General features: G+C 43.3%; 1 protein-coding gene across 2 annotated transcripts in view; it reads left to right on the forward strand.

Annotated features, from left to right (window-relative positions):
- Positions 1-23,524, forward strand: part of ttll11 (tubulin tyrosine ligase-like family, member 11) — a 35,491-nt gene continuing 11,967 nt past the window's right edge. For both annotated transcript variants that reach the window (XM_079523826.1, XM_079523827.1), the window contains exons 1-5: positions 1-1,723; positions 11,867-11,966; positions 14,090-14,223; positions 20,781-21,071; positions 22,351-22,635. In XM_079523826.1, coding sequence (XP_079379952.1) covers positions 1,079-1,723; positions 11,867-11,966; positions 14,090-14,223; positions 20,781-21,071; positions 22,351-22,635 — 1,455 coding nt within the window. In that variant the 5' untranslated portion in view covers positions 1-1,078. The remainder of the gene's footprint in view (positions 1,724-11,866; positions 11,967-14,089; positions 14,224-20,780; positions 21,072-22,350; positions 22,636-23,524) is intronic.

Consider the following 23,524-nt stretch of genomic DNA (forward strand, 5'->3'; position numbering starts at 1 on the left):
GCATAAACCAGGCTTTCGGGGGGAGTCTCTTCGCTTCTCCTCAGCCGGGGTGTTCTTTTTTCTTGGCTACACATCAACACAATGCAGATATACACCACCACCACCACCACCGCCGCCGCCCGGCGTCCGTCACAACGCCCTGGCATACAGGTAGCATAACGCCTTATTGTTCCAAGGACGCAACTTGAAATGGAGTATTATAAATACAAAGGAACTTTTTGACAGTGGCTTGCTTGCTTGGACTCTTGTCTTGTTTACCTATAGCTGCTAAAGGCTAAGATTCTCCTCTCTGGCTGTTGCGATGATGATGATGATGCCAACCGGTGTATAGCTGCTGCTGTCTGTACACACACATCCACACCCTGTCTGTCATCACCGCAGACAGTATGATGTTTTCGTGACGCTGAATTGACCGTTATAACAGTTACTTACAGCCAACGGAATCGGCTCAAACCCACAGCCAATTAACGTGCCTTGTTATACACAGCAATGCAACAAACACTGGATAATGTTGGCTTGCTGCCACCGGGTGATCATCAGATTGGGATTACTACTAGTGCCAGTGCAAGGTGCAACAACGACCGGTGCCCTGGCCTGCAGTGACACAAGTACTGAGACAAAGTGGGCTAATGTGATGTGACAACCTGTCAGTGATCTTCATTCATTATGATGCAGCTATAGGGATTGCAAACATAATATCATTGACACATTTCATTTGGACCAGGCCGATATATCTGATATTACCGGTTAATTGCATGGTCAAATTTATTGATACCGATGTTGCAATCCAAGTTTATATATACCGGTGTATATACGGTATATATATTTTAACCGTACACCTATTATACAGTAATGGTATAGCATTATAATTAAACATTAAGCATTCATATTACCTGTTTTTTTAGGTCTACCGATGCACTTTAGTTCAAATGTATGGCTTGGATGTAAAAGGTGTAGTAGCCCATTTATTTTTTACTTGACATTTTTCCCAACTTGTTTACATTCACTGATATTGCATTTGCTTTTTCTAAGTAAAACCATTGGCTGATACCGACATGAATCGTGGCTCCCTTAGAGTATGATGAGTGATCATTATGCTAAAGTCAGCGTTCAGCTCGAGCAAATGAAATCATCTGGCAAGGATGCAGCAGAGCAGGGCGTAGCTCATTACGATCATGACCACCACCACCAGGTGCCTTCATCCGTCTCATCATCGGACCCTCTGGGCGGCGGGGGCGGTGTCATCGTCCCGGCCGGTCCCGGCGGGCGGAGGGACCCCTCCAAGGCCTCCATCACGTACAGGCAGCGCTGCAAGAGTCGCAGCAAACTGATTAAAGACAAAAAGAACGCGTGTGTCAAACAGCAACACGGCTCGGCCGATCAGCAAGCCTTGCGGCACCACGATCCCGAGGTCGCGCATGTCGTGGACGACGCGGGCAAGAATCTGAACAGATCTGCGGTGGAGGCGCAGCAGCAGCAGCAGCATCATCATCATGAGCCGACTCTGCACGTCAAAGGGACCGGCAAGATTCTGCAGGGGAAGACGGAGACCAACGGGAACATCGCGCCCTACCACAGGCCCAAAGACGCCAAGGACGGCCACCGAGATGACGGGCCCTTGAAACTGGCGAGGAGGAGACGACCCGTGACGGTGGACACCTCGAAGGCCAAAACATCGTTGGAGGCAATGAAGCTTAGCATCAAGCAGCTGAGGTGGAAAGAGGTAAAACTGTAAGACTATTATGTTACACACTAAACTACTTTGGCTTTCACTTGTTACATATAATAATGAAAACACTTAAAGGGGAAAACCACCCATTTTCAACCTTTTACTATGTCATTAATATACCGTAGAGCTGTTGTGTGGAAATAATAAAAAGGTTCCCCCATTCTGTGTTTCCTAGAACTGTAATTATGAAAAAAATCATTAACATGGTGAAACACATCTTGATGATGTCATCAAGATGTGATTCACCATGTTAATGCATTTTTTCAGACCTCCAGTTCTAGGAAACACAGAATGGGGGAACTTTTTTATTATTTCCACACAACAGCTCTACGGTATATTAATGACATAGTAAAATGTTGAAAATGAGTGGAATGCCCCTTTAATCCCTATATATTTTGATGGCCGGTGTCCCACTGTCCCCAGGCCTTCTTCTCTCTATACCACATTTATTTTCTGAAAATAGCTGATCTACAACATGTTGCAAGTTTATAGAGCTGCCTGCTATTTTAGCTGGCGTGTGCGTGTGCGTGCGTGTGTGTGTGTGTGTGTGTGTGTGTGTGTGTGTGTGTGTGTGTGTGTGTGTGTGTGTGTGTGTGTGTGTGTGTGTGTGTGTGTGTGTGTGTGTGTGTGTGTGTGTGTGTGTGTGTGTGTGTGTGTGTGTGTGTGTGTGTGTGTGTGTGTGTGTGTGTGTGTGTGTGTGTGTGTGTGTGTGTGTGTGTGTGGTAATAACCTATTCAGGACTGAACATCTTGCTTTTTCAACTACAGCCCAAGCTGTCACTGTCATCCTCACCCACAGTAACCACTAACCACTGCCTCACTCTTTTTCCACTCCCAACTCACTTTGAGAAGAGAGGATATGCTCATTGTGGACATAATCAACTTCTAGACTCCTCATGAAGGATGGCATAGACTCACCCATTTAGACCTGAGGTCGATTCTTAAAAAAGTTTTCTGAAAAACCTCAATATATGTATTTGTTTTACCCCAAAAGGGGTTCTCAGTCGCCAGCATGTCTTCTATGGAAGCAGCGGAAATAGCCTATAAATACGCTATTTTAGGTTATTATTTTAGGATTGGAGCATTTGAAGTGGTCACACGCTGTTCCGAAACATCTTCCATGACATCTTAATAGTCTAGTTCATATATTTCATATGAAAGCAAAGGTTAAAGCTTCAATCTGTGATTAATTCACCTGATTGGCTATATGTACTAGAACAGCATCTCTCTAGGTCGTCCTCAGACGAGCCTTCTATCGTCGCTTCTAGTCATCCCGGTTCTCCATACATCTGGCCAGCTCGTTGGTGCTTTGCGCCCCTGTATCTTTTTTGAGTACATCCACATATGTTAGTATGGGACGTCCTGGTGAGCCGTGACCGGTGCCTATGTGTTGGTTCCCACAGCACCAGTTTGCTGGCTGGGAGCTCCTGGTGTCTTTGGCAGTGTCCTGCAAGTCTCATTCCCCTGGCTGCTATTTTGTGGCTCACCCTGAATATTCCAGCAGACAGATTCCCGTTGGTAACATGTGTACTCTTGCTGATGTTGAGCACTACACGTAACATTCTGGTGTAGCACCCGTCTAGAGCCTTCTGCAGGGTTGGCTTCAAGGTCCAGCATTCACTGCCATAATAGGAGAACAGATTCTACCGTCGCATAGAAGATATTGAGTTTGATTTGTGACTTTGTCAGGGGAGTTCCATACACTGGCCATGCCATTCAGGGCCCTCCATGCAAGTGCATTCCTCACTTTTAGATCTTGCTCTGTTGAGTTGACCCATGAGCCCAGGTACTTGAAGTTAGCTTCACTTCCTTCAGAGAAGTGCCTACCGTTGTTGTGAGAGGTGGATGTTCCGTTTGGATGTTTTTTTTGTTAGTTGTTTAGGAAACGGTGCTAGAGTGGGTGGGGGCTCCTTTCACACTGATTCACAAATCAAACATTAGGACTTTGCCACACAAACATTTTCAGTTATTTTGCTTTAATCCATGTACACTAGATAGAGGTTGTTGTTAGTGCCATTGTCCACCATCATATAAATAGAATGACACAATCACTTTTAACCCTGTCACTGTAAACTGTTAAGTCCCCGGTGTAAAATGTATAAGATTACCGGCGTGTGTGGCTGAAAGTTGTGTTAGCCTAAATGGAAGGCAACTGCCTTAAAACATGTATGAGACTTGCTAATTGATACGGGCCTTTTTGAGCGAGCCGAGGCGAGCGCCATCTGGCCATCTGTCCCAAAGCAAGTTTGAATGTGATGCAATTAATCCATTCTGGGCGGGAACCCCTTTTGGTGTTTTGAGCATTATGTTACACTTTAGCTATTGAAAAATAGCAGATCTACGAGCTTGTAGGTGTGCTATTTTTCTTTTTTAATCCTGAAAATGTGGTGCAAATCTTTGAATATATATTCTTTCAGAGCAAACTTTTTTAACTCAAAACCTTGTTTCTGGGCAGTCCCTGGAACAACATATTTTCAGATGGGGGTCGATCGGCAGCCAATTCCATAACATTTCTGGGCTCCTTGACATGAAATAGTTTGAGAACAATTGACATAGAAACAGGTTTTTTCAGAAAACTGTCATGATTTAGAAGACATTTGTAGAATCGTCCTCAGGTCTAAATGGGTTAATACCTGCCAGCGTTCATTATCAACGGGCTTCTCCATTATGAATGAGGCATGCTCAAGGGCAAGGCAATGAGACTTGTGAAGAAGAAGCCTCTCTTTATCACCGGGACCATGCAGCGATACTTACACCCAACCTTTCCTATTGGAGCAGATCCTGTATCACAACCTGTTGACAGCGGCCCTATACATTACCCGCCTTTGTCCCGCCCGATACACCTGCAACAAGTTAGAATATATATTGCTCCCATAACCACTTAAGCCCTAAATAGTCCGTTGTAAGGTGGCTATAGCGGAAATATCTGATCTACAAGCTGCACGGGTCGCTTTTGATGACTCGCCCCAAGTAGGGACAGCAGGTGGTTAAGGGGTATATTATTAACTAATAATGTTATTGTTCTCTGATAATATAAGAAAAGCACATTAAGTGATGATACAAGATCACAAGTTGTAACAAATTATTATTATTATTGTTGTTGTTATTGTTGTTGTTGTTGTTGTTAGTGGTAGTAGTAGTTTATTTTTTAATGACAATTTCGCTCCAAATTAGTCGTTCTTGAAAATGAACTATGCTACAAAATGGTTCCTGCTGTGCTGTTCTCCACTGTTCAGTTAAATCTTAGTGTCAAATCACAACAAGTTGTTGTCTCCAGACATGTAGAGCAGAGACCTGGCATTGTCCCACCTGGGGAGGAACAGTGTGTCTCCTCTGATATGTGAATCCGCTCCTGTTCCCCAGGCGACATGCCAACCAATCTGTATCAGTCACTAGTCAGAGAATACCTTCCCCAAGCCAGCTTCCAATCCCACGGACACGGCCGGTAGACCACAGCCATATTCTCGTGAAATCGTAGGGTCAACACCGGTGTTTGTAGTACTGAATTCACACCAGGAGCGACGAGTGAATGTGGTTAAAGCGGCCGTCGCTTCTCTCTGTAGACTTTGCGTTGAACCTCGCCGCGTTCTCAGAACACGGCAGCGAAGCGACGCTGCTGGTGTGAATTCAGCATTACCATTGATACTAATTAAGTACTTTCCGTTCCAGTTTTTGTGTAGCAGATCCTTTACACAGCATGCACAGCAGCACCCCTGACTCTGACCTGAATGGAATGGAACCTTAATTAGTGTGGTCTATCGTGTTCGTTGGAAAGCCCTCCCTCGCCCCAGAGTCTCTTTGGTGAAGTGACTTTGTGTAGTACTGTAGATTTTAAAAGAACGCACCAAGAACAGTGCAACTCATGTCCGTTTTACTAAGTCTATACAGTCTTAACTAAGTGGTTAACCCATTTTTGGCGGGAACCCCTTTTGGTGTTAGCTATTGAAAAATAGCAGATCTACAAGCTCATAGCGCGCCACCGAGTGGCAGAGGCACACTGCATGTCATGAGACAAGTCCAGGTATTCCTCGGGATTTTATGACAATCACTGATTATTATTATTATTATAGCAATATGCATTCAAAAGTAGTAGTCATTTCATCGATTTAGTCCATATTACCCAGTCCTAGTTTCCACTTATAGTAGGCATAGCTTTACCCAAAATATAGTGTGTTGATGGTCCATGCGGATTAATTTTATTTTGTCCCAAGCGGAGAACAATAATAATTTGCCTGGATCTCTGTATTTCACCACCAGAATAGCGCACAGTGAGGCTCATTCTGTGGCACAGCACTTTTTAGCTTAAGAGACATCTGCTGCCAGCTGACTTTCAGCATATGGCCTTCTCTTAACAGTAGGAAATGATTAGACATAATCTCCTCTAATCCAATAGGCTATTAGTCTTCTTTCAGGCAAAGGGAATGAGGATCTGTATCACACACACACACACACAGAAAGACATACTAATTAGGGGCTCTTAATTAGTGTCCCACAGAGACTAATAAAGACTCCTTTTATTGATTATCAACTTATTATATGTTACCAAAGATCTTAGGCCTCATTCACACACGTACCAAACACCAATCAAGCAAATGTTTGGTCGTTTTTTTGGGCCACCACAATGCTTTTCCAATGGGAGTCACATGGTTTGACCAAACATTTTTGTTTGATGAGGGGGGAGGGGCAGAACACCACCAGCAATCAAACACAAATGTTTGATCAAACCATGTGACTCCCATTGGAAAAGCATTGTGCGCCGTGTTTCCTCCTCCGCGTCATCAGTGCCCATACCCGAGGCGGGGTTGGCGAAAGGGCCTTTCTGTGCGGAGTTTGCATGTTCTCCCCGTGTCCCCTAGGGTAGGTACCCTCACAAAAACATGCAGTAATCCTGGTCTCTAAACAAACTGCCTCCCCCTGGCCAACCGGGGCGCCTGATGGAGGGGAAAGGAACTGGTTGGAATAACGTGTTCCGTCCACGCGCTACGTCCAACCAGGGAAGGAACAGGAAGGAAGCATGAGTTCAAGTCTGTTGCTCTCCCCATGTCCCCCATATATGGGGACTAGGTTGGCGGAGGGTGTGTAGAGAGCCCAGGATCACATTAGATAATTGGCACAGGGGTGAAAAAATGGGTTACAAAATCGAGGGATAAAAATTTAAAGGAAAAGCATTGTGGTGGCCCAAAAAAACGACCAAACATTTGCTTGATTGGTGTTTGGTACGTGTGAATGAGGCCTTAGGCGAACCCCAGAGTGTCGTCAAGGGCACACTGTGCTGTGTCAGAAATGACAAAGGCAACCAACATTATTTTGTCTATTTGGCAATGATGAATTGCCCAAGCATTGTTGAGAAATCGTTTTAAGCGCATGTCAACTGGCCTATATATTAATATTTGGTCCAAATTAACCCATTAGTCCAAGCACTGCTATAGCTGGGTGGGGAACAGGTTAAATTGTTGCAATAAAGCTCTGAATCTAAACCAATGGTTCCCAAACGGTGGGTCGGGACCCATTTGTGGGTCACGGACACATTTTTGTGGGCCCACAGGTAAGAAATCCTTCATTATTAAATTATTTTTAAAAATACCCCCACCCCCCCCAAAAAAAAATCCAAATGTTTCATGAATTATATATATATATATATTAAAAAAAACAAGAAAATCAAAATAATTTCATAACAAAGAAATTCCATAAATTAGAAGAAATTAGTAGTGAAAATAGTGAAGCAGAAAAAGAAAGTGTGTCTCTCAGTGTATGTAAATGCTAATCCTGGCTCTATTCCCTAGATGCTTAACAACATTAATTTGACATACCCAGACGCCCCTCAATGAGTGTAAGTCACATGACTGTCACAATGTCTGTCCAATATGAAAGGGCTATTCCTGGCTGTACACTAAATTAATTTGACATACGTCCATGATCGGATTAGACAGTTATACATCGGAATCTTTATAGCAGATATTTGTTGCCAAGCAGGCTTTCCTTTATCACAAATTCACATTGCACACTTGTAGGTCTTATCACATTTATTACTTAATCGCATAATAATCCTTAGAATAAAAAAGTTATATTTTCATCATTTTGTCCAAGTCGTCCAGGCTCTTTCAACATATAGTCGCTGTCAGGCAGAAACCTATCTCCATGTTGTTGTGTTGTTTTGAAAATAAAAGTCCTACTTGATCATACTACAGCATCGCTGCTGCTAAGCGACACGTTTTGGACAAAATGAGGTTTCCGAACGACCGAGATGAACAATACGTATCGTAAGCTTGTCGATCCGGCTACAGTATGTTATAAGTATGAAACTATTTTGGATAGGGAAGGAACTATGGCCTTTTTTAAATTTATTTTGAACATTTATATCGGTTACTGCTACGGTTCATTTCACGTGTCATTTCACGACATTTGGGCTCAATACGTAGTGGGTTGGCACTTGGCAGGCAACCCACTACGGTTTGGAAGACCTTTGTGATCTTTGACAGTATGTATGCGAGGCCCAAAGCCTATAATCCCCTACTCAACGTGTACACGGTACAGCAGCCAAATTACAGTAGACCCCTTCCTCACAATGGATTGGTTACTTGTACAAGGTTATCATCTTGTCAAGGTGCAACCTATCCCCCCCCACTGAACTGGTGAACTACATGGCTCCTATGACTAATTCACAGTGTGGCAGACACAGTTGTCTTCACCCTCCTCAAATTCCCCATCCCTCATCATCCTCCTATCACATTCAAAACCCAGTAGCCTCCCCCTGCAGGACTTGGTGCTGGTATACTGAGCAATGCCCTGTCCCCGCGGGCTCATCCAAAATATATTTAGAAGTTACCAATAACCGACTTTTGACCAACATAGTAAGCGAGAAGCAAGTTTTTTATTTATTTTTATTTGTATTAATTAACGCCCTACTTAATCATACTACAGCGTCACACAAAAGCATCACAGGTAGCAGATCTACAAGCTTGAAACGTGAAGTGAGCTTGTGAACTGCTACTTCTAAATTTGAATCCCGAAAAGTATGAGTTTTGGACATATGAGGTTTTTCCACCTGACGTGCGTGCGTGCGTGCCATCCTCCAGGCGACCTGACCGAGGGCTGATCAGACCCCAATGTCCAATGGGCATGCTACTGCCCCCACTGTCTCATGGGGGCTTAGGGTGGCAGGTGAGCTGTTAGCAGCGGGCGTCGGCGACACTAAGAGGCTCTGGGCACTGTCTGTGTGTGGGTTGCCAGGTTGCTTTTGGTTTCTTCCTCACAGAAGAAGTGGTGTGGGCTGCCAACCCTCTCCACCACCTTCTCTCTGACCGTCCTCTGTCTCTCTAGATGTCTCTTTGTGGTCGCCACGCGTCACCCGCGTCTGTTCCTGGTTGTCACTCACTGGTACTCCCAGAGTTTTTCAGTTGACAAAACATCTACTGATGCACTAACTTGGACACGTCATCAGTGTTATATCTTTGCTGTCTGGAAGAAACCACCTAACTCCAAAATTTTCAAAATGGGTGTTCAATCTCACTGATTCATGAAAAGAAAAGATGGCTGTTAGGTGGAGTTAGCTGGTTTATTCCAGACAGCAACGAATATATTTATTTATTTTTCTATATCAACTAATTGACCTAAACATGTTAATAATTTTTTTTGTAATCGACTAACCCGGTTAGTGTACAAAAATAGTAGACATAGCGGATCTACAAGCTCACAACTGATCAATCTGCTTTAACCCATTTTGACCTGAGATCAGATTCTGAAAATGTCTTCTACATCCTGACAGTTTTCTGAAAAAGCTATGTTTCTATGTCAGCCGTTCTTCGGTTTTTCAAAAATAGCAGACCTTACAAGCTCGTAAGTGCGCCACTCGGTGGCGCGCTATGAGCTTGTAGATCTGCTATTTTTCAATAGCTAAAGCATAACATAATGCTAACACCAAAAGGGGTTCCCGCTCAAAATGGGTTAAATCTATCTGTTGTTTTAAATAATCTTTCATTAATCATAATCAAGGCCAGTGTAAATAATTGTGATATTGATTTTTATTTCATTTATTTCATTTAGACAGGACTATTGGTGTCTTACACCAGGGCTCCACCGGGCGCGTCAGCGTCGCGTCTCCGTCACCGTCAGGGAATGTTCCCTTTTTAATCAATGAAGGGTGGCTCCACTGCCCGCGTTGCGTTGACGGAGACGCGACGCGTGCATTAAAATTGAACCGGTGCGTTTTTTGACGCACGCGACGGAGACGCAACGCGTCCGGTGGAGCCCTGGCGTGAGACTGTAGTGGAGAACGTAGGTAGAAGATGAAAGATGTCTTACCCACATCAACCCTAGCGTCCCGACATCTGACCAAAATGGCAGATCCCAACAAGCCGTCGCAACGTGTTAGTGAGCTTGTAGATTGCCTATTTTCACCAAAGAGTTTTGGTGTTGGTCTAGTAGCCAGAATGTGAACCCGGACATGTTGAGTACACCAACGTTTTATGTTATAAATGTTTAGTATGGGTCCCCAGCATGTGGAAACTGCCGGATGCTAACTTGCATATGTTGAGCAATTTTCATAATTGGCATAATATGTGACCATACCATTAACAACCTATAGAAGGCAAAATATTCAAAATTTCATCATGCTTTATGTAGCATGTGACGTGTCAAACTAGGGGGTTTCATGAGGCTGAATCCATTCCAAGCATTAGTTTTGCAAAAAATCATTAATTGGGCTAAAAACGGCCATTGCCGTCATCACAAATGTGATGATGTCAGCACAATTGGGCAAGTGGGCATGGCCGTTTTTAGCCCAATGAGTGTTTTTTTTGCAAAACTAATGCTTGGAATGGATTCAGCATCATGAAACACCCTAGTTTGACATGTCACATGCTACATAAAGCATGATGACATTTTTAATACTTTGCCTTCTATAGGTTGTTAATGGTATGGTCACAGATTATGCCAATTATGAAAATTGCCCAACATATGCAAGTTAGCATCCGGCAGTTTCTACATGCTGGGGACCCATACTAAACATTTATAACATAAACAACATGCTCAACATCCCTGGGGGACTCCGGCAGTCAACGACAGTTTAAGTGGTTTAATCCCATGACTTGTGCAGGGATTTCCTTAGCTTGGCAATCTTGTTATAATATCACTGACCCCACACGCACACACACACACTCGCACTCGCTGCCCTCTTCTGGGTTCACAGGCAGGCCAGGACCCTCTGGCCTTGGCCACAGATTCACTGAGTCACAGTAAGTCGAGCATAGTAAGCAGTGGTGGAAAAACTATTTTTTTCTTTACCCTTTAAGTACGCGGCTGCATACACGTTACAGAAATAATAATCCTACTAATATGGGGAGGGGAGAATACAACGGAGACGGCGCTTCTTTCACCTGACCTATATCACTGTGATTAATTCTTGTTTTCTTTGTATCTGATCAGGTGACTTTTGTAGTTGTATTGTATTTATACCGCAAACGTGTTCTTCTCAGCGTAGTGCTGATAGCCATAGTGGACTATAAAATGTTTTAATTAACACACGCAAAACTGCCCAAAAATCACTTTCACCTAGAAAATCCATTCACATTTTTTATAATTCAGCTGACTGTGGAAACTTTTTACTTTGAAATGTTTTATAGTTTCTGAGTTATTTAATTTAAACGCCAAATGCATTCTCAATGGCGAAAACACAAACTTTGGCACCACGTATTAAAAAAAGAAAGAAATCATTGTTTTTATTTTTTTTATTAAAAAAACATTAAAAAAAATATATATATATATATATATATTTTTTTTCAAAGACGTCCACAGGCGTCTTGGGCTCTGCCCGTGCGGTAATACCAAAGACGTCCACAGACGTCTTGGGCACAAAATGTGTTCAAACATACCATTCACCACCGGAAGGAGATCAGCCAGATAGCCACCCCGCAGCATCCATATTCTGTGGCTTAACATTTGCCCAAAATAGCATATTCATTGCCGAAAGGATTTGGCATAGATGGGGGAAAAACAAAACAAAAACCTCACGCCCGTTTTACTAAAGATGGACGGTTTAAGTGGTTAGGTTCATTATGAATTCCATTTACCTCCCCTGCTTCGCGCCGTCGTATATTTATATTTGTCCTGAAAGTGTTCGTTTCCCCAACTCCTCCTGCAGTTTCCTCTTGGACGGCGTTCAGCGTGTGATATCTACTGGCACGGAGTGTCCTTCCATGACAACGAGAACATCGTTTCCGGGCAGGTCAACAAGTTCCCAGGTACGTATTCTGAATACGAGACTGCTCGCCCCTTTACCAACTAGTTAACAGTTAATTTAGTATTTCCCTCCCTCTCTGAAATCTGAAATTATCTTGTATACAGATTTATTTGATTGCATAGTAGTCGATCTCTATACTCTGTAAAATTTAGAAAGAACAACATGTCACAGAGACGGTGACTGCTTAATTAAGTTAATTTATGACCTAGCAGTTAATTTCGTTTTATTAATCACATTTCTTCCATGTTTTGTAATGGCATCATCATGCTATTATACCCAGAGTGAACTTAACAATGATACATTAATATGATAATACCTTTTAAATAATCACAAACATGAATTATGTTTGTTATTTACAGCTAGGTAGAGTAGTGGGGCGAGATGGAAAAGGGGCGAGATGACCTGTTACCCGTATTCTACTGTTTACATTATTTTACCTGCTGCTACAGTGTGATGCACTACAGCAGTGGTTCTCAAACCTTTTTCATGCCAAGGACCCCCAAAATGATACTCATTAGCCCCGCGGACCCCCCATTTGAAAATATATGCTAAGGACCCCCAATGAGAGGAGATGTTTATGGCTCTAGCAGTGATTTTCGTTTCAAGGGCCCCCAGTTTGACATGTAGTTAGGTAAAGTTAGCTTAAGTTGTGGCAAATCTGCAAAACAAATGCTTACCACTAGCTTTCTTCACAGATGTGTTCATAATAGTGTCTACTATCACAGAAAAATTTGTTCCAACCCAACTCCCTTGGGAAACTTTGTGACAGCTGCTGAAAGTTGGGGTACCATTATCAACCAATATAAGGCAAAAAAAATCATTATACTTTAAGACAGTAGCATGTGACATGTCAAACTAGGGGGTTTTCATGATGCTGAATCCATTGCAAGCATTAGTTTTGCACAAAAAACACTCATAGTGTTGCCTATGAGTGCCCATAGCCGTCATCACAAATGTGATGAGGTCAGCACATTTGGTCACATTTGGGCAAGTGGCTATGGCTGAATTTAGCCCAAGGAGTATTTTCGTGCAAAACTAATGCTTGGAATGGATTCAGCATCATGAAAACCCCATAGTTTGACATGTCACATGCTACTTAAAGTATAATGAAATTTGGAATTGTTTGCCTTATATTGGTTGATAATGGTACCCCAACTTTCAGCAGCTGTCACAGTCTCCCAAGGGAGTTGGGTTGGAACAATTATTTCCGTGATAGTAGACCCCTTTATGAACACATCTGTGAAGAAATCTAGTGGTAAGCATTTTTTTTTGCAGATTTGCCACAACTTAAGCTAACTTTACCTAACTAATGCATTAGGCTACGGACTCCCATTTAGACTATCTCTGGGCCTCAGGTCTTATTGGGTTACGCACGATCACAAGATTATAAAGACCGTTGTCATGCGTTTGTTCCTTCTTGCACCCCTAGTAGATTTACACTACTAAGTGCGGTGGTGATTTGAGTTTGCCTCGCACCCCGCTCGGGTTATTATGACGCCATTGGGGTCAGTCTTGCTAAGCGTTGCCGTTTGAAGAGCCATCTCGTGACATCGTAATAACCCTGCAGTACTCAACCTCAGAGATTATTGTATTTTTAGAAGGAGTGTGGGCCTCTGTATGCACATACAACTGCCACTGTGTGTTAGCTGTGGCCCAGATTATAGTTCGCTTCGTGTATGTCTGTCTGTGTTTTGATAGTTTTGTTGTACAAAAGAACTATACGAAAGTTATGCCTGATGAAGGTCTGACGACCGAAACGTTGCAATAAAAACCAACCTAAGTGAAGACAGTGTGCGGGATTCTCTTTTTTCTACCTATCAGTTGTACAAAAGAACAAAATAGCATCACTCTTCCGTAACTCACGGTTTGGCCATTGTAATGTGACCGTATCCACTGGGGGTCATCCCCATGTTCCCCGGGTTCTATGTTCCACTTTACCTTAGGTTTAGGGTTAGGTTTATTGTTGTAAGCCGGGCAACAAAGAACCTTTTTTTTGCGTGGTTGGGAACATGGAACCTGGGGAGTATGGGTACGGTCCCCATCCACTGATATGAAGTTACATTAGCTCGTATTGAAACTGTCCCACTGTACTCATCCACCTGCTGGTGGTCTGTCGTGTCGCAGGTATGATCGACATGCTGAAGAAGATCACACTGAGCCGGGCTGTGAGGACCATGCAGGAGCTGTTCCCAGAGGAGTACAACTTCTACCCTCGCTCCTGGATCCTCCCGGAGGAATACCAGCAGTTCTCGGCACAGGTACTACAGACAGTATGCTGCCATACGTGTTGTAGTGTTTCTCAAATTGTTATGTGAAGCAACCCCTAAAATGATATGCATTTGGGATTTGGCTACAGACCGCCATCGTAAAAAGATTTGTGTCGCCTTTTATTTTAACCATTTAATTTTAAAAAATTCTTCTACGTAAATCCTAAAAGTTTTCTGAAAAACCTATGTTTCTATGTCAGTGGTACTGAACCTTTTTCATGTCAAGGACCCCCAGAATTATCCGTATTTGGCCCCAGACCCCCATCTGAAAATATGTTGTTCCAGGGACTCCCCAGTCTCCCCCCAGAAGCAAAGATTTGAGTTAAAAACATTAACTCGGAAAGAATATTATATTCAAAGATTTACGCCACAATTTTTCAAAAATAGCAGACCTACAAGTTATGAGCTTGTAGATCTGCTATTTTTCAATAGCTAAAGTATAACGATGCTTTAAAACGCCAAACGGGGTTCCCGCCCAAAATGGGTTAAAAACCAATTTGCACACATCAGAAGAAAACAAGAATAACCAGATGCTTAGGTGCTCATATGATCTACAAGCTCAGCCGGCTCGCCTTGATGGAGGGGAAAAGGAACTGGTTGGAATAAACGTGGTCCTTCCACGCGCATTATTGAAAGAGAATAATTGTGCCATTTTGATGCTATATTTGGATAGCAGGGGGCAGAGAGAGACAGGACACCTAGGCCTGAGAGAGAGAGTGGAGACATCTGATTTGAACCTGGCTCCTGGCCACTCGCATGGAACATATGGTCTGTACTAACTGGCTGAGACACCAGGGACTACAGCCCTCCTCCCCCCCAACCCCACCATATCTATTTTAAGCTGAGCTACATTCTCCTTAAAATTAGTTTTGAGGATCCATGTCATTTAACCACTTAAAGCTGCACTACTGTATGTTACTTTTCTCTTCCGCCCCAGATTTGAACCCGGTTTCCTGCTGAAAGTGCTGAAATGTATAATTACCGTTGAACTAATAGACGCATTTCCAGACAACGTCACACTGATGAGAACCAGTACTATGTGCACGCAGGCTGGGCCCACAAGAAAACGGCCCGCTCATTAGATGCAATGTGAAAGTCGTCACAGAACGACATCCCATCGAACTTTCAGATGCTGTCTTTCTCCCAGTATGGAGGAAGAATGCTTAGGGTGTTTACTGTGATCTCTCGCTCTTGAAATATGTAAACCTGGTTGATTTCTGTTGTGTGTACACAATAAATGGCAATTCAAAGCGGGTTGTCCTCCAAAACGGCCCAGAACAGAAGACCTCCAAGCTCACAACGGTCGCTAAGGGCTCAAGTGGTTGAGTTAGAACTGGAGTCCTGGCTTTATTAGCCAACACAAGGCCTCCATGGCCGCTCTTCTTGGAAAAGTGTCGAAATGGGTCTTTTAATGTATTGTATTTCACTAAAATGTATTTTTTATAGAGGGTTGAGTCTGTTTGTGAGTCTGTTGAGTCCAGCTCAGTGGCCTTGTGGTTAGAGTGTCCGCCCTGAGACTGGGAGGTCGGGGGTTCGATCCCCGGCCGGGTCATACCAAAGACTCTGAAAAATGGGACCCAATGCCTCCCTGCTTGACACTCAGCATCAAGGGTTGGATTGGGGGGTAACAGGAGATAGGCCCCTGTGCTACGTATATGGGCCTCATGGCTCGGCAAGGCTTACTTACTTACTTGTGTCTGTTTTGACTTCTGTGGTTCACGCCTCCTTCTCGTTGATATTCAGCTCATTTCCATACTGAAAGTGTACAGTATGGGTGCATTTACTGCATTAACCCATTTTGACCTGAGATCAGATTCTAAAAATGTCTTCTACATCCTGACAGTTTTCTGAAAAAGCTATGTTTCTATGTCAGTCGTTCTTCGATTTTTCAAAAATAGCAGACCTTACAAGCTCGTAGCGCGCCACTCGGTGGCGCGCTATGAGCTTGTAGATCTGCTATTTTTCAATAGCTAAAGCATAACATAATGCTAACACCAAAAGGGGTTCCCGCCCAAAATGGGTTATAGTCGCTGTTCTGCAGAAAAAAAACCTTGTATTTCTATAATATTTCACTGCTTTGCTACAATGCTGCCAAACCTGCATCTGGTTAATTCTGTTGACTACATATAGTCATACTGTCTGTTGGCTTTATAAATATTAAAACAAATGAAAAGCTTTAACAAGAGCTTGTGATTAAATAACTACATCAGACCTGACCCCCCCCCCCCCCCCCCCCAACTCTCCCCATATCCAGAAAAGTAACTGGTTGGACATTTTTGTCAAAATTCTATTTTTGTGGGGTCACGGTGGCACGCGGCGACAGCACTACTAGCTAGAAGGTCCTGGGTTCGATTCCCGCTGGGTGCTGGCGGCGTGTTCTCTCCTCCACGTCATCAGTGCCCATACCCGAGGCGGGGTTGGCGAAAGGGCCTTTCTGTGTGGAGTTTGCATGTTCTCCCCATGCCCCCTAGGGTAGGTACCCTCACAAAAACATGCAGTAATCCTGGTCTCTAAACTACCTCCCCCTGGCCAGCCAGGGCGCCTGATGGAGGGGAAAGGAACTGCAGGTCGGAATAACGTGTTCCATCCCCGCGCGAAGTCCGCCCGGGGAAACTACCCCCCCCCCCGTCAGGTGAAAAGAAGCAGCTTGGACTCCTCATGCATAGAAGGAAGCATGAGGTCAGTCCGCTGCCCCCCCAGGTTGGCAGAGGAAGTGTAGCGCCTAGGATTATATTAGATTTTTTGCCACAGACATATATATATTTGCCACAAATGAGTACATAACACATAAAGGGCTAGCCATGAATGAGGATCCATGTCATTTAACCACTTAAAGCTGGAACCCTATTAGTAGGGCACTTTAGAGGCTCCGACAGCACCCGGCTGACATGTTTTCGTAACATGGTTTTTTGGGACCCTTATGGTGTCTAGTTATGATTTCAAGAGAAAGAAAGGTCCAAAGTGTGTTTTTTTTAATGTTGTATTACCTATGAGACCTGCATAATTGCTGGCTGGAACACCGGTGAGACTGTCTTTCGGAGACTGTGGCACGCTCAAATTTAGAGATAGACCAAAGATAGAGTTACCATTTGATTGATTCTACACAACCTCAGGTTTCCAATGGGACCAATCTTGTCATGCCACCTTGTCGGGAAGGGGGGTGAATACTAAAGCATCTATAGACCCCATACACTGGCCACTGTACTGTATCTATAGACTGCAACTCAACTCAACACAAAATGTATTTATAAAGCACATTTCAAATGACCAGGTCACCAAAAATGCTGTACAGGTTAAAATAATTGAAATGAAAAACAAAAAACACAAAACTGGCAAACACAAACAGCTGGCAAGCTCAGCATGATCTGCAGACCACTGTAGTGCATCTGTAGACCACTGCACTGCATCTATAGACCACTCTAATGCATATGTAGACCACTGTACTATATATATATATATATATATATATAACTGTAGTGCACTGTAGACCACTGTACTGCATCTACCAAGCCTTTGCAGCAACTGCATCCCACTGGGGGCCAAGGCGTGGTCTATAGATACAGTACAGTGGGCAATGTATGGGATCTATAGATGCAGTAATATTTACCCCCCTTTCCCAACAAGGTTGATCCCATTGGAAACCTGAGGTTGTCTAGAATCAAACTGTATCTCTATCTTTGGTCTATCTCTAAATTTGAGCGTGCCACATTCTCTGAAAGACAGTCTCACCGGTGTTCCAGCCAGCAATTCTGCAGGTCTCAGAGGTAATAAAATGTAAAAAACACACTTTGGACCTTTCTTTCTCTCAAAATCTGTATATTAGAGGTCCTATGGATGCCAAAAACCCAAACCAGAATTTATTTAAAAAAAATAAGGAGGTGCGCATGGACCCCTCCTGGGGCCTCTACGAAACGTTTTCTGGTCATTTGTTGCTGTTTCTGTCCTTAAATAGAATCAATATGTGTTTGAATCTTAATAATAACCACTTTAATGAATTCCTTGGGTCCAAAATATATAGAAAAATGTGGATATTTGTCTCTGTATGTTGTTTAGTTCAAGAGTTATGGTATTTCTATTATCTCCATCTTATGGTTTGTTTGGGGGGTAGGGGTAAGAAAGGGTTACAATGAACCCCATGGCACATTCATTGACCAGGGAAACAAGCTGAAATCTTATCTAGACACCATTAGGGTCCTAAAAACATGTGGTATAAAATAATACACCTAAAACATTTTGTTCAAAGAGAAGTATAGATGGGATTTGAATGTTTTCTGGTCATTTTTTGCCTTTTCTGTCCAGAAATAAAGTCAAGATGTGCTTGAATCTTAATAATAACCACTTAAATGAATTACTTGGGTCTAAATTATATAGAAAAATGTGTTCATTTGTCTCTGTATGTTGTTTAGTTCAAGAGTTATGGTATTTTGTGTTAGCTCCATTGTATGGTTAATTTTGGGGGTAGGTGTAAGAAAGGGTTAAAAGTAACCCCCATGGGACATTATTTGATCCGGGCAACAAGAAGAAATCATAACTAGACGCCATAAGGGTCCCAAAAAAACATGTTACGAAAACATGTCACTCGGGTGCTGTCGGCGCCTCTAAAGTGCCCTTCCGGGTACATTAGGTTACATTAGGTACATTAGGTACACTCTCAGAGTTATGGGGGTCCTTGAAAATAAAACATTTGAGAACCACTATTACTAGTGGACTCCTAATGTACTTGTCATTCAGTTGTGGCAGCGGTGGCCGAACGGATTGCGGAGCGGTCTTGATACCGGAAGGTCGCCAGTTCGAATCAGCGGTCCGACACGTTAAAATGACCACCGCTGAAGTGCCCTTGAACAAGGCATTGAACCACTACGATGAAATGTGTTCTATGAGCATGGCCTGGCTGGAAACAAGTTATTGAGCTTAGCCCAGATACCCTGGTATAGTAATCATTTCATTTAATTTCAGTAATTGGGTCTTATGATCAAAATAAGAACATTATAATGGTGTGTGTGTGCGTGCCACTTGACAAGGACGAGTCGTTGCCACGGACACCCCCTTGTTCCGGCCGACAGCAACAGTATGCTACTTTTGAATGCAGGCCAAGTACTGTAGCTTTACAGGGTTCAACGGAGCCGTTTGCCGCTAATAGAGAATGACATGTAGACTCACTAACCGGCTATGACATGCCAGCTCCCTGCTGTCATCTGCAGCAGTACTAGCAAGAGCAGCTGTGGACAGAGCAGCCCCTCCCCCTTCATACTCCATCTCTGTCCCCCCCCCCCCCCCCCCCCCCGGCTCCTCCCCTCCCCTAACCTGTCTTGATCCACTTCTTAGCTCGACGCCACACTTGGCACGCAACGCAGCGGCTTATTAAAGCCCGTGTCTTCTTGAGCTACACGGCCCGCAGGGTTCGTTCAGCGGTCGGGGGTCAAAGGTCAGCTTGGTGGTTGGTGACCGTGACCGTGTAAACGCGTGCCGTTAACTGTAGTACTGTAGAACTATACTGATTTGATGGCAGGCGGACAGATGCCGCCGGTCATCAACTTATATGGGCTTAGGAATGCGACAAAAAATCTCCATGAATTCAAGGCGTCATGGGGGGGGGGGGTGTAATTGATAGATTCATTTTGGTGAACTACTCTTAACGGCCGGGCTACACCAGGCTTTTCACGCACAAAACGCGAGCGTTTACCCTAAACGCGTGCGTTGAATTTAGGTCCAGTCCTATTTAAAAAAACGCACGCGCGTTTAGGATAAACGCCCGAGAAAAGCCTGGTGTAGCTTGGCCGTAAAGCAGGGCTGTGCAACCTTTTTGGGCACATGGCCACTTATAGCTGCTTTCCAGGGCACAGTGAAAACTAACCGATAATTTGTTGTGGGCTAATTCGAGAAATGGTGCCATCTTTTAAAGAGCATCAGTGAGGACCAATTGTATGAAGTGGGCTATTGACATTAACATTGAGGGCTTTATATAGTACATTTATGATTGAATATTGGAGGATAGGATACTGTAGACTTCAAAACCGTAATAGCACCTTCACCTAGAAATTATGTTTTACAAATTTCAGATTAGGACTGAAACGGTTTCAGTCGTGGAGATTTTATTTTTGCTTTAACCCATTTTGGGCGGGAACCCCTTTTGGTGTTTTAAACTAAAGCATTATGTTGTACTTTAGCTATTGAAAAATAGCAGATCTACAAGCTCATAGCGCGGCACTGAGTGCCGCGCTATGAACTAGGTCTGCTATTTTTTTTAAATCGTGAAAAAGTGCCTCAAATCTTTGAATATATATTATTACAGAGTGAACATTTTAACTCAAATCTTTGCTTCTGGGGAGGTCCCTGGAACAACATATTTTCAGATGGGGGGGGGGGGGGGCGGAGGCATATTACATATCATTTTCGGGGTCCTTGACATGAAATATTGAGCACCACTGATACAGAAACATAAGGTTTTTCAGAAAACTGTCAGGATTTTGAAGACATTTTTTTAAATTTCGATGTGGATGGCATGCATAATGTAACGTATTTCCATCGATGATTCCGTTTGTCTCCAGATCCGCATGGTGAAGGAGGTGGACGCCACGCTGAAGCCCACCTTCATCGTGAAGCCGGACGGCGGCTCCCAGGGCGACGGCATCTTCCTCATCCGAGACCCCAGCGACCTGAAGGTGATGACGGGGTCCCAGGCCAAGCAGGCGGTGGTCCAGGAGTACATCCACAGGCCGCTGCTCATCGACAAGCTCAAGTTCGACATTCGCCTCTACGTGCTGATCAAGTCCCTGGAGCCACTGGAGATCTACATTGCCAAGGAAGGACTGACGCGCTTCTGCACCGAGCCTTACCAGGTACCAGTGGGGGGAAATAACTAAGTACATAATACTGTACTTAAAGGAGAATTCCATACTAAAAGGCTTTCTTACCTTTATTTGTAGTTGTTACGTCCCCACCAAAGAGGTCCAGGTGTTATTTTGTGCAAAAGCTCCTTATTGGCTATTTCCCCTACCATAAGCCCTAAATGAATTGCATTGAATTGAATGGGGCTATGGGGTGTTGTGCTAATTCGCTTATTTCCATCGCTCAATTGTTTTTTCTTTTGTATATATCCTCTCTTCATAATGTAACTAATATCCCAAGCGGCACACTTTACTACTTATTTCGATGGAAATAAGCGAATTAGCACAACACCCCATAGCCCCATTCAATTCCCATTCCATTCAATGCAATTCATTGAGGGCCTATGGTAGGGGAAATGGCCAATAAGGAGTTTTTGCACAAAAAAACACCTGGACCTCTTTGGTGGGGACGTAACGACTACAAAGAAAGGTAAGAAAGGTAAAAAAGCCTTCTAGCATGGAATTCTCCTTAAGTACAATTTTTTTTCTTTTTTTTTTTTACCTTTATTGGAGTACTTCAATAATCTTGCTTCTATCTACTCCACTAAACCTCAAAGGCAAATATTGTACATTTACTCCACTATAATTGTTTGAAACCCTTAGTTACTTGTTGATTTGTAAATTTTGATTACCGGTATTATTATTACAATACAAAACCACTACATATACCATTTGCAATTTGAAAATAGCCGGATCTACAAGCTGTTCTTGCTGATCTACAGTGAGCCGCTTTCCGACGTTGAGGGATTGTAGATCTGCTATTTTCAAAGGGTTTTTCTAATATATTTGAAAATTGTGAAATGGGACCTTCTGCATACTTTTACTTTTGGTACTTTAAAACCCATTTTTGGCGGGAACCCCTTTTGGTGTTAGCATTATGTTATGCTTTAGCTATTGAAAAATAGCAGATCTACAAGCTCATAGCGCGCCACCGAGTGGCGCGCTACAAGCTTGTTGCTTGTACAAGCTTGTCTGCTATTGAAAAATAGCAGATCTACAAGCTCATAGCGCGCCACCGAGTGGCGCGCTACAAGCTTGTAGGTCTGCTATTTTTGAAAAATCGAAGAATCACTAACATAGAAACATATCTTTTTCAGAAAACAGGATGTAGAAGACATTTTTAGAATCTGATCTCAGGTCAAAATGGGTTAAGTAAATTTAAGTAAAATAATCAGTGTCAGTCTTTTTTTATAATAAGGATAATCTGTTTTATGTTTTTCTGTTCACGCAGGAGCCCAGCCAGAAGAACCTAAGCCATGTCTTCATGCACCTGACCAACTACTCTCTCAACGTGCATAGTGGCAACTTTGTCCACTCGGACAGCCTGAACACGGGCAGCAAGCGCACCTTCTCCAGCGTGCTGTACCGGCTGGCCTCCAAAGGGGTGGACATCAAGAAGGTGTGGTCGGACATCATCTCGCTGGTCATCAAGACGGTCATTGCCCTGGTGCCCGAACTTAAAGTGCACTACCAGGCGGATATACCCCCTGGGAAACCAGGACCATCTTGTTTCCAGGTCAGTGGCGGCCTTATTGTGACCAGATTTGACTGAGAGACTGCCATCGCGCAAATTCCAGCTTTTCACCAGAGGAGAAAAACTTTTTTGCATGTCTGAAATAAGTGTCAGAGCTGAAATCGACATGTAAATATGAAATAAATGCTTAAACATGTAGCTAGGTGTAATGTTAGAGACCACAGAAGTGAACCTTTCAAGCCTGTTTTCTCAACTCGCTGTTTTCTGCAAGACATTACTCTATATGCCATATCTCCAAAACTGGTGGGCCAAACTGAACAACCAATATGTCAATTTGAAGCTATGATTCCCTGCTTTCATATGACATGAAAAAACGAAAATTCAAAAAAATCCAATGGCAGCCCCTCAGTCAAATTTAGTCATTATGTTTCAATCGTTTCAATTAAAACGGGCCTCGAGCCTCCAGGGGCCTCCAAAAAAAAAATAGTAGTAGTAGTAGAAGTAATATTGCATTGCATCGCAGCCTTCAAATCAGCCTTGTCAATTATTTAGCCTCGTCATGTAAGGCCGCCCCTGTTCCAGGTATATAGGGGCAACCGTGTGGATAATGTATCGTGTGGTCGTCATAAGTGCATTGATGCTGCTCGGGTTGTCAATGTAATTGGTCATTCATGTGACGATATCATGTCATTTTCCGACAAATGCAGCGTTTGGTCTTCTTATGGTCTGGTTATTCTGTGGTTATATTATTGTAGAAAGTGTATCTGAAAGAAATTAACTACATTTAAATGTACAAATATATAGAACGGTAATAGGCTATGCAACGGTAAATGGCACCGAAATAAAGTGCAATAGAGACGTTGCAAATTAAAGTATTTGGTGGAATTTCACACCACTCCGACAACAATCACTATGTTTTTTTTAATTGATT

Source organism: Electrona antarctica, assembly GCF_951216825.1.
Source record: "Electrona antarctica genome assembly, chromosome: 16".
Taxonomy (NCBI): domain Eukaryota; kingdom Metazoa; phylum Chordata; class Actinopteri; order Myctophiformes; family Myctophidae; genus Electrona; species Electrona antarctica.